This window comes from Vitis riparia, chromosome 15, assembly GCF_004353265.1.
Source record: "Vitis riparia cultivar Riparia Gloire de Montpellier isolate 1030 chromosome 15, EGFV_Vit.rip_1.0, whole genome shotgun sequence".
Taxonomy (NCBI): Eukaryota; Viridiplantae; Streptophyta; class Magnoliopsida; order Vitales; family Vitaceae; genus Vitis; species Vitis riparia.
In genome coordinates this window covers 8667933-8679646 of record NC_048445.1, presented here as the reverse complement: position 1 = coordinate 8679646, position 11714 = coordinate 8667933, and the positions used below count along the sequence as shown (strand labels likewise).

Here is an 11714-nt window from a genome sequence, read left to right as displayed (position 1 = left end):
TCAATTAAGATAATTTAAGAATGAATTGAACTTTTATGACTTTTGACTATCATCATTTAAGTGATATTTCATCAGATTTGAAATAACATTTCATTGGATTTGAAAGTGACATTATTACACTTGTATAGTATCGTTTTCAATTACTTTTTATATGATATTTGAAAATAATAACATAAAATATAGAGAATATTTTTATTATATTCTCAAGAATAACATGAGAAACTTACTTTTACATTTAAATTTCTAAATAAAATTTTATTTTAAAAAATTATTTTTAAATATGATTCTAAAAATTTATTTTAAATTATTTAATCCTTTTATAAAATAATAAAATAAATAAATAAATGAATTTTTAATTCTTTAAAAATTTAACAATTATTTTTCCTTTTCTTACATTCAATTTGAGTAACCGTAATTGCATTCATCAATGTATAATTATTTCTAAAAACAAATTTAAGAGAATATAAAAAAGAAATTGAATTTAAAGATTTCTCTTTTTGGTACACATGAAACTTTACCATCAAACAAACATCATCATAAATCTTGATATTAATACAAAAAAAAAAATGTCAATTTTTTTTTTGTTGTTTTGAATTTAGATCTCAGGGGTTAAATGGTAATTAGAGAGATGAGCCGGTTAGCTGATCTTCATTTTATGACTTCACCCATAGTTGATTGGCTTGGAACATTTCTACTACGCTTGCTTCAGCCGCCTCCACTTTAGCCGTCGAATCCACTCCCTTTCCACGCTTCGGAGAGGGTGCCGCCACCGCCTCCGATAATGACCTCTGCGAAGAGCGGCGCTTGGCGGTGATTCTCACGGGCTCCGGCTCCCCAGAGCCAATCCGAAGAGGAAAATTCAGGAGCGCGCGAGAGCCGCGCATCCTGTAAGCGGCTTGGTCGTAAGCCAGAGCGGCGTCCTCCGCCGTCTCATACGTCCCCAGCCACACTCTTGAGCCGTTCTTCGCCGGATCCCTGATCTCCGCCGCGTACTTCCCCCACGGCCTCCGCCTCACTCCCCTGTACCGCCTCCCCTCCTCCTCCTTCGCCACACCCCCTCTCGGCGCCTCCTCCTCGACCTCCGCCTTTACCTCCACAACTCCACTGGCAGCCGCAGAATCCACCACCGGAGAATTCCCCCAAATTTGAGAAGAAAGGAATCCAGTGAAGGAAGGAGCAGAGCAATACCCAGGAACATTGCCGGAGATCGGCGCCATGAGTTCGGAATCTTCGAGAAGATGGTTGCTAATGGATTCGAGAAAAGCCAGATCGGACTCCAACGTGGTGTATTCGTACATTTTCTAGTTTGTAATAGAAGGCTCCGGAAATTGGCTAGCTCTGATGAGATTGGCTTGGAGGATGTCTTTAATGGCTGGCTTATATAGGAGAGGGAGGATCAACCCGTTCATGCACTCCAGGTGACACACTAACTTTTGATTTTTTTAATTTCATTTAAAAAATATTTTTGGTACGTTCCAGGTACCTTACCTGCACTATGTTCAACCGCAGTTGAAATCAATTCAGCACGTGCGTTTAATAAATTAATAGACAAAGGCTGACGGCTGTCTTGTCCTTTCCGCTTCTTAATTTTTGTAAAATTAATATTATTTATAACAAAATAATTTTTCAAAATTTTCTTCATAAAAAAATAAAAGAAAATCTTTATAAAGATATTGTTTTTTTAAATATATATATTTTTTCTTGAATTTTTTAATACTGGGTTTGAAAAGAATAATCTGTTGGATTGGATTCGCCGATTTGGCGTTGAATATTTTAATATACATGGTTGGCGGCTAGGGTCAAATGTCGGCGTTGGTCAACATGCAATTTTAAATGAATTAAGTTGATAAACCATGGATTCTCTCTAGTAATTAATTTATTCACAGCCGTAGATTATCCACATCCATTGGGATTATTTTTCCCTTTATTTTCATTTCCTTTATGTTCTCTTATTATCAATATTTTTAAAATCAAAATATAAATAAATAAATAAATAATAAAATTAAAAAATGAAATTATTATTCAATTATAAAGAAATGAAATTGAATTTGAAATTGAATTTTGGATACTATATATATTATGTATGAAAAAATCCAATAAATAAAGATGTAAATTTCATTTTGAGAGAAATGATGAAAACAGTGGGTTTGTAGGGGCTGCATGCAGCATTGCAAATGGGATTTGATTTTGCCATGTAAAGGTGCTTTGTCTCCACGTTAGTCCCATAGGACAAAGTCTCCTACATTGTCTATGGTCTTATCACGTGTAGGGGTTATATCTATGTTTAGGGATGGTAACGGGATGAAATTATATATGTGTTCTATGGTCTTCTTATGAGTTTTAAGTTTTAAGTATCGGTATAGAGGTTATATATATGTTTAGGGATGGTAATAGGATGAAGTTTATATATGTGTTTAGAGATGATAATGAGAATGGTTTTTGGAGATACAAAACAATCTTATTTTTTTATCGATTTTGAGTTTTAAACATGTTATCATATTTATGTCTAGCGGTGACAATAAGATCGGCTTTTCGGGATCACGCTCTTATACTTAATATAATGGATTTGATATGAAAAATGAATAAGTTAAAAGCAAGTTTAAAATGTTTAGTTGGATATTGTCTTATACCTTTACCCTTTTGTTACAATTATGTATATAAGCAAAATTAAGAATAGTTTATTTTATTTTCTTGTTTGTAACACATATAAAATAATGAATAATAAAAAATATCTATATTCTAAGAAATAATACACTAAAAATTTAAAAATTTAAAAATTTAAAAGACTATTTCAATATCATCATGAAATATGTCATCACATCCATGAGAAGTTTCTAAATTTAGAAGGGATGACAAACATGTAGTAGAAGAGCCGTGTACGAGAATGAATGTGAAGACATTATTAAATTTATACCCAGTTTTCAAAGAAAAATGAAAAGTATTAAATCATAAAAATAAAATTCAATGAGTTTGATCGAGGCTTTGACCCAGTAAGATTAGAAACCAGCCCTTATTAAACAGTCATCCCCTCGAGAAATAAAATTCTATTTAATGTTAATCATGTGGGTTTGCGTAGTTATAAGAAGAATCCAATGGGATAAATATAATATTGGGAAAGTTGGAAGCTTCTACGTGTTGATGACAACAAAAGTAATTGAAATTTTCATTAAGTGGTGGTTGTTGGAACAAAAGTATATATATAGTTATATACAATAAGGTGGTGGGCATCATGCTTTTTGATTAATTATTCCCTTTATTCATTAATGTGGATGTGTATCAAACCTATTTATGCTTTGGTTGGCTTTAAAGAATTTGATAAATGATAGATGGTAAAAAAGAAAAAAGACAAAAGAAAAGATAGGATATGTTTCGTAACTGTTTTTGAGAATCGTTTTTTGTTTTTTTAGAACAAAAAATTAAGAAAAAAACGTTTGACAATTAAAAATTGTTTTACGTGTTTTTAAGCAGAAACGTGGTGTTTTTAAAGAATATATTTTAGTTGTTTTTTACTATTTTTATTTATTTTATAAGTGTGATTTTAAAAAATAATTATATAAATATGTAAAATGATTAAAAATAAAAATTAAATGTAAAAATTATTTTTAAAATATATTTAAAAATATTAAAATTAGGTTAAAAACATTTGAGGATTTCAAACAGATTTTTATTTTACAAAACATTAAAGAATAGTTTTAAAAAAACCATTTTTTACAACTGTTTTTAAAAATAGTTATCAAATAGACCCTTAAAGTCGTATGCTATTTCAAATTTATTTTACTTATTTTTACACTTCTATATAAAGATTAAATAGTATAAAAATAATTAAATTCCTAACTAATTTTAATTATATTTATTTTTTCCTTTTTCTTTTTAAATATTTTTCTTAACATTTTGTTTTCCTCTGCTATACTTACTTTCTTGGAACCAAATATAACTTCTTCTTCTTTTTTTTTTCTCTCTCTTAAAGCTAATATTAACTTATTTCCCTCATTTTCTTTCTTTTTTTGAATGATAACAATGGATTTTTTTTAATTATAAAGATTTATTTAAAATATTTTATTATCTTGTAATGTTTTAAGTGGGATTATCAAATTTTTTGAAATATGTATTATACAATTCATATCTAATGATTTAGTGCAAATCCAGGGTTGAGCCTGAAAAGGCCCCAGGAAATTGAACACGTTCTTCATCTAAAGAGTAAATTTTTTTACTTCATATATTTTTATTGTAGATTTTCTATTTTTATTTCAAAAAAGAGACAATAATAATAAATCCTATATAAAATAGTGAAATTCCCATAAATTTATCTTTAAAAAATTAAGATATTAATTTTTTTTTTACTATCCCAATACTTAAAACATAAATAAATTCATGTTTTTTTTTTTTTAATTAATAAGAGTTCCTACATTTTACATAAAAATTATTATTATTATTATTTTCACTTCAAAAATAAAAAATAAAAAATAGTAGGAGGTTTGTAGCCTTCAACACAAAATTAAAATAACATTACATGAAGATAGGGTGGTGTTTTGGATGGTTGGAAATTTCGTTATGAGATTGAGAAGTGGTGGTAGTTGAAAAGGACACAATGGTTGTCACCATCATGGCCTTTTATTAATTTCCCCATTTGACAATAATATTAGTAGTTGGCTAGTTGCCTTGCGGAGTACACAAAACATTGAATGTGGCTTAAGGCTTATCAAGGACAATCCCCTTTCCCATTAAAATAAATTATATTTAATTCTAAAGATAAGAATACCAACCCATCTTTGTAAAAGTGATAATGAAATGTTTTTTTTTTTTAAATTACCTTCACGTTTATTATTATTATTATTATTATTATTTATGTAATTGTACATGCTTTGTGAAAAGTTTCCTATATTCGTCCGACATTAACAATTTGCACATATATGGGCTTATTTGTATAACAGCCCAGTGTTTGGAGAGCCTGGCTAACAAGGCCCAGCCCAGTCAATTCTGATATGAGATGGGTAGGATAGTAGGACTCTGTTAGGCCTTGAATTTAGGCCCCAGCCCATTAAGTTCTGAAAATGCCTCTCTTTTGTGGGGAGTGCTAACAAATTTTAACGTTTGTTTCTCAAACGTGAAAAGTGAACTCAATTGAGCCAAATATTTGTATTAGTTTCAATTTTGTGTTGTTTGATGTTTGCTTGCCCAATGTTTCTCGGGAACCAAACAGGGCATAACCGTTGATGATAATAAGGTGCGCATGAGCTGTTTGTATAAATGTTTGGCTGAAGTTTGTACTTGGTTATGTGCATCGAAGCTGAGGTTTTGTTTGGGTGGGAGAATTGGGTTTGGTTTGGTGTTCTAGTTCTGTGGAATTTGAAATGTTGCTTGATGTTATAATTCTGTTGTGGATTGGAGAATTGGATTCAATTTACCATATTCCAGTTCTGTGGAGCTTGAAACTTTTAGTTTGGAATTCTCTCTCTTTATTTTTTTGTTGGTGAATTAATTTTGACGTCTATGGTGTTTTTAATTCAATTCCAAACCTATTGTTATGCTACGGCTGCATTTGGTTCTGGGAAATTGGATTAATTTGGAATGCCAATTTTGTGGTTTTTTTTTTTTAATTTCACTTTGGATTATTTTGTGAGGTTATTAAAAATTGTAATAGCTTGATTTGGAAATTTGGCTAGGTTATGCATTCTCAATCTCTGCTAACAGTTGATTAGTTGATTCATGGATCGTTGGAGTGGTGTTTTGAAGGTTCCACTGCACCCAAGCAGCAGGGTCCTCTACAGAGTTGCAGCATCTCTCTGCCTTTCACCCACTTCCAAAACCCTAATTGTAAATTCACTTTACATAACTTCATGCTCTATTCAATTCAGCTCTGCTTGAACCCCTGATTCTTTTGCAGTTTTCCCTCATCCCATGGTAGCTACAATGATAGTGATTATCATTTTTTAAATATCTATGCATGTATGATGCAGGTGCCTTCTGCAAATGCCATCTTCTTCAATGGAGATCGTGTCCAAGGAACTGGGAATTCAGTGATTGAGAGGTTGTCAAATATAGAGCAGATTGCTGAAATTCTGGTTTCCAAATTTGGTGGTTCTGTCAATGCTTGGGTTGTAGAGGCTTCCACTTTTAATGGCCCTTTTGCTGTTTATAAGGATTTTATTCCATCTGTGAATCAATGGGGAGATCCAAAATCATACAGTCCAAGTGGATTCCCGGCATCCACGTCTACTGTTTCGCTCTTGTCAAATTGCCTTGAAGAGGTGTGTTCTTCTCCTTGGATCAATGCATTTGAGTTATAAAAGCAATCTTAAACCCCCTTATGCATGTCCAAATGAATGAATTTTTGAGCCACTTGGGCTTGACTGCTTCAATGTAAACCAAAATCAGGAAGATAGATATGTTCATGCCACTGCACTGGGCACTGTATGATTACATTTTTAAGTGATATTTTCAAATTTGCATAATATGAGATAAATAATGCTGGTACATCCAGCCCGTTTCTTGAAAAGCGGCTTACTGAATTGTTATTGCGAGGATCTATTTTTCCAAGAGTTTTATTTGATACTTGTAGAAAATGTTGCATGAGTATTTCTACGGGAGTTAGAAGTTGATTCACAATGGAAACTACTGCTTACCTTGCTTATAAAATAAATCTGAAGTTCATGAAGAAAAAGAGATGTATTTACACTAAACAATCAGAATAGTATATTCAAATATATTTGGAGGGCTTTAGCATCTAAACAGATTGTAATTTGCAAGTAAAAAACTATTCGTAGTAGAGGCTAAGATCATGAAGCATGTTAGTTGGCCATCCGTTTATCTGAATTCAACTAGAGCAAAAGCAAAGGATAAATTTAATTGCGATGCATAAGAATTCATGAAGTGCCGGTATCCAACAAGGATGCTTCATTCTTCATTTACAGGTCCTGCCGGAGTGCTTCAAGTTCTTTGTGGGGCATCTGTCTATGTTGCTAAATCTCATTGTAGTATTAGCAACTGCATCATATTTTAGCCTTTTAGATGTGTGATTGTTATCGAGTTCATTTCTGAATCAAATCCCATGCAAAATTTTCCTTTTTCTTATTTAATTCAAACTTGTGTGTATTTCCTTTCATCCCGATCCTCCTTCCTCAATGCTATTCCATGCAACTTGAATGTGAGAAATATTCTGAAGTAGCACAAACTGTTTGCTACTTGTTACAATCAATTTGAGACTGAAGATTCTTGCCAAATTTGGTTATTGTAATTGCACTCCTAGCCGCTTTGTGAAGTATGTTTCCAACCATTTCTTGAAACTGCTAACTATTTGTGGTGTTGCGTAACTTCCTGAATTCTATGTATGTTGCTACTTGCTATGTTAGGCAAAGAAAGCTATTTCAGGAAGGCAGAAAGAACCATGCCCACTCGGGCTATCTGCATCTTGTTCCTATCAACCCAAAACATTCATCCTCGGATTCAGCAAGGGTGGTACTGTACTTAATCAGCTAGTTACTGAGCTTGGCTTCTCCAAAGTTGCATCTATTAGGAGTTCACCCCACATAAAAGAATCTGATGTCCAGGAAGAGTATCAAATACTACCCACTTCAAAGGAAAGCCTCTTAAACAGCATAGCTGAGATCCATTATGTGGATGTTGGCTTGAACTCTGCTGGAGCATATATCACTGATCAAGATGTCATCTGCAGAATATCAAAATGGGTTGCAAAAGGCGGTGGAGGAATTCGTTTTGTTGTCCATGGAACTCCCAGGCAATGGCATGACAAGAGGCGAGTTTGGATTCGAAATGAAAAGGATAAATTGGTTCATCTGCTTGAATCAGAAGCTGAGCACAGTGAAGGGAAATTACGGGTATGTGAGAGATTTTATTTTGCTGATAGGCCTTCTAATCTACAAATGCATTTTGAAATAATAGAAAATCTTGATGTGAGTTGAATGCTGCAACTTTGCCTTTATAAAAATGTGTAATTTAGCTGTCTAAAACCCTTGTACATTGGATTCATGGGGATATACATATTTCTTTTGTCTCTATTGTTGACAAGAAGAGTTGGGTAAACCTTGTATGGGGATATAAATATTTCTTTTGATTTTGTTGATTTTGTTGACAAGAAGAGTTAGGTTAATTAGAGTGGGGTAATGTTGAGTTAGGCCGTATTTGATAACTATTTTTTAAAATAATTTTAAAGTCTGTTTGATGAAGATTTTAAAAACAGATTTTTGTTTTTAAAAATAAAAAACAGTTTTTAAAAATTCATAACACGGTTTAGTTATTGTTCTCTATTTCTAGTTTTTCTAGTTTTTAAAAACAAAGTGAAATAGAGAACACCTTTTAAAGAACAAATAGAACATCTTTTAGAGAACAAGTAAAAGTTGTTTTTACTTGTTTTTAAAATAATAAAAAACAAAAATCGTATACACTATATTATTTATCTTCTACATAGAATTATTATTTTTATTTTTATTTTTTGCTAGAGAAATTAACTTCAAATTAAACAAGACTTAATGTGTTGGATTTGTTAATAAGTCTATTAATTTTTAAAAATAATTAAAAATTTAAATAGTAAACTCATTAATACTAGAAATTTATGAATATAATAAAATATCCTTTTTCTAACATATAATAAAATAGTATATTTTCTACTAAAAATATAATTTATGATTTATTATAATATTACTATTTATGTTTTACTAAAAACTACATATTTTTTAATTTATACGTAATTACAAAATTATTTTCATTTTCAATAAGACTTCAATTAAATTTAATTATTTAATATTATATAAATTGAATTTAAAATGTTTTTACAAAATCAAAACAATAAAAAAAAAAACAATTTATTGGAACACGTTTTTTTATTTTTATTTTTAAAATTCTTTTATAAAATAACTTACCAAATATCCTTAATTTTATAAAACATTTAAAAACTTTTTTGATTCTTTAACTTAAAAAAAAAAAAAAAAAAAAAAAAGCTTCTAGAAAAAAGCATGAGAAATGATGATCAAACAAAAAATTAAAAAAAAAAAAAAAAGTATTTAGTTGACATGTATTAAAAATGAATATTAAAATTATTTTTATCTTATAGAAATTTTTGTTTCACTACAATAAAAAATTGTTTCATAATTAAAAAAAAAAAACTATCTTTTGACTCATGTAATTGTAAATTTAATTTTTATTTTTTTAATAAGACTTAATTTGAATTTCATTTCATATTATTATAAATTAATTTTATAAAATTTTTTATAAAATAAAAGTAATACATTGAATTTAAAAACAATATAAATTCTTTTATTCAAACAAGTTTCTTGTTTTTTATTTTAACAAATTATTTTTTAAAACATCTTTCCAAACACTTTAGTTTAAAAAAATTCTAAATTTTTTTTCTTTATTCTCTATTTAAAAAAAAAAAATTTAAAACACCACCAAACGGGCCCTTAGTTTTTTAACTAAAAAACACATTTTATAAAAGACTGAGTATGGTTTTTTAAGAATTTTTTTTATGAAAATAGATTGTTTTTAGAATAAATTTTAAGTGTTTTTAGTCATTTTTTTTAATGTATATATATAGAATGTTAATAAGTAATAATTGACAATATAGAAAATACTTGAATACTTTTATATTGTATATAAGCATGAGAATAAGTCGAAAATTCTTCAACAAAATTTTATTCTAAAAACAATTGAGAATTTATTTTAAAAATTGTTCTCCAAAACCATTTTTTAAGAAGGGTCTTAAAAAACATTAGTAAAGATGTATATATATATCAAACAACCTCCTTTCTTATGAAGATGTGTGGACCCCACATTTTGTTTCATGTGTTTCCACTTGATGACACGATTCGTTTTTTATTTATTGAAAAATATGATTTTTAGAAAAAACTTGGAGTTGCTACTTATTTTTGTTTTATTTTTTTTAAAGAGAAAAACAAAATAAAAAAGAAAAACCCGAAGTGTGATTCTTGAAGGAAAAACATGTCGGTGAAAAATCAAAGTCGGATTCGAGGGTCAGGTTACCTATTGGGAAGATACAGTAAAAAATTGTAGCACCCCTCTAAGTCCCTAAAAACGGGTCTCTACTAAATAAAGTAAGGAAAATGTAATGACCCGCTCCCAACCGTGTAGATATTATCTGTTTTGGACTCAAAGAGACCCGTATGGCTTTAAAACGCGTCTACAGGGTTAAGAGAAGTCCATACTTATATAGCGCCATGAACTTTCTCCCCTATCTAATGTGGGATGTCACAAACACCCCCCATGGAAACACAATGTCCTCGTTGTGTCCCATGGGATTGTGGGGCCAAACAAATACTCTTACGGGACCAAACAAACCCCACACCGAGGTCGGGGATCGGCTCTGATACTATTTGTAACAATCCGCTCCCAACCGTGTAGATATTGTTCGCTTTACACCTAAAGGGACCCTTACGACTTTAAAACGCATCTATAGAGTTAAGAGAAGTCCATACTTATATAGCGCTAGGAACTTTCTCACATATCTGATGTGGGATGTCACAAAAAATGTGACAATTGACAAAGAAATCAATGAATACCAAAAAATAATTATAAATTAGAAGTTAATCATGCGTGGAGAATAAATAAACAAAATAGGAGTGAGAGCGTACCTTAGTAGTGAATAATAATGTGCTATCATGGAAACAAGGTTAGTTCAAGTATAAAATTATCACATGCATATCAAAGAGCAAGACAAAGACCACACAATATTCATTAAGCATAACAATTGACAATCAAGAGGAGAAAACTCATATATAGGGTCCCTACTAAAACCCAATTGATTTTGCATGAATTAATCTCATAAATTCCATTATTTTGGAATTATGAAAATTCATTCATATTTATTAAAAAAAAATAGAAAAAAATAAAAATTTATTTTAAAATAAAAAAAAATTTGTAAAAGTGCTTACTTGAAGGGAAATGTAGCAAGTTTATTAAAAATGAGATTTTTGGTGACTATAAACCCTAAGGAAGGAAGAAGAAAAGAAATGAATTAAAATTATTTGAAAATTGGAGTGAAATTAAAATTATTTAAAAATTGGAGTTTTGAAAATTAAAGTTTTGAAAATTGGATTTTTGAAAATTAATTTGGAAAAAGAAATTGAAGTTTTGAAGATTAAATTTGGAAAAAAAAATGGAGTTTTGAAAATTATTTGAAAATTGAAGTTTTGAAGATTAAATTTGGAAAAAAAAAACTGAAGTTTTGAAAATTATTTGGAAATTGGAGTTTTAAAAATTAAAATTTGAAAATTGAAAATTTGAAAATTAAAGGTTTGAAAACTAAACTTGAAAATTGGAGTTTTGAATATTATAATTTTGAAAATTAAAGTTTTGAAAATTGGAGTTTTGAAGATTAAATTTGGAAAAAACTGGAGTTTTGAAAATTATTTGGAAATTGAAATTTTGAAAATTAAATTTGAAAATTGGAGTTTTGAAAATTAAATTTTGACATGTGAGGATGAAAGATCAAAGAGGATGGCACATGGCCTTTAGGTGGTGCACTGGAGGGTAGCCATACAGGAGTGGGGCCTGGGGTGCAATTGGGACTGAAGCTAGGTGGTGTTTGAGGGCTCATATTGGGTGGAAAAGAAAATGGAGCTTGCTGAATGAGTTGGTTGTGCATTTTCTCCAAGCTGATAGTTGCCACATACGAGAATGAAGTTATGCATTTTCATTTTCATGCACATAAGTTGGTGTAGTGGCAATTAAGAAGTGGTCTT

The 11714-nt window shown here is 30.1% G+C and overlaps 2 protein-coding genes across 3 annotated transcripts; one reads left to right on the top strand and one right to left on the bottom strand.

Annotated features, from left to right (window-relative positions):
- Window positions 1-452: 452 nt before the first annotated feature.
- On the bottom strand, window positions 453-1339 carry LOC117932523 (ethylene-responsive transcription factor 2-like). The gene has a single exon (XM_034853797.1). The coding sequence runs from the start codon at window positions 1296-1298 to the stop codon at window positions 654-656; it is 645 nt and encodes a 214-aa protein (XP_034709688.1). The 5' UTR covers window positions 1299-1339; the 3' UTR covers window positions 453-653.
- A 3745-nt stretch (window positions 1340-5084) lies between these two features.
- Window positions 5085-8107, top strand: LOC117931765 (UPF0565 protein C2orf69 homolog). Of its 2 annotated transcripts, none has more exons than XM_034852825.1 (4): window positions 5085-5224; window positions 5692-5814; window positions 5958-6248; window positions 7350-8107. In XM_034852825.1, the coding sequence occupies exons 2-4, from the start codon at window positions 5707-5709 to the stop codon at window positions 7917-7919; spliced, it is 969 nt and encodes a 322-aa protein (XP_034708716.1). In that variant the 5' UTR covers window positions 5085-5224; window positions 5692-5706; the 3' UTR covers window positions 7920-8107. The 2 variants fall into 2 exon arrangements, with proteins under 2 accessions (XP_034708716.1, XP_034708715.1); XM_034852824.1 differs by having other exon boundaries at window positions 5664-5814; window positions 7350-8080.
- Window positions 8108-11714: the final 3607 nt, after the last annotated feature.

Coding starts and splice junctions, on each gene's coding strand:
- LOC117932523 (XM_034853797.1), bottom strand. CDS start 1,298: ATGTACGAATACACCACGTTGGAGTCCGATCTGGCTTTTCTCGAATCC.
- LOC117931765 (XM_034852825.1), top strand. CDS start 5,707: ATGGATCGTTGGAGTGGTGTTTTGAAGGTTCCACTGCACCCAAGCAGC. Junction 5,815..5,957: donor CCACTTCCAAAACCCTAATT/GTAAATTCACTT, acceptor TGTATGATGCAG/GTGCCTTCTGCAAATGCCAT. Junction 6,249..7,349: donor TGTCAAATTGCCTTGAAGAG/GTGTGTTCTTCT, acceptor TTGCTATGTTAG/GCAAAGAAAGCTATTTCAGG.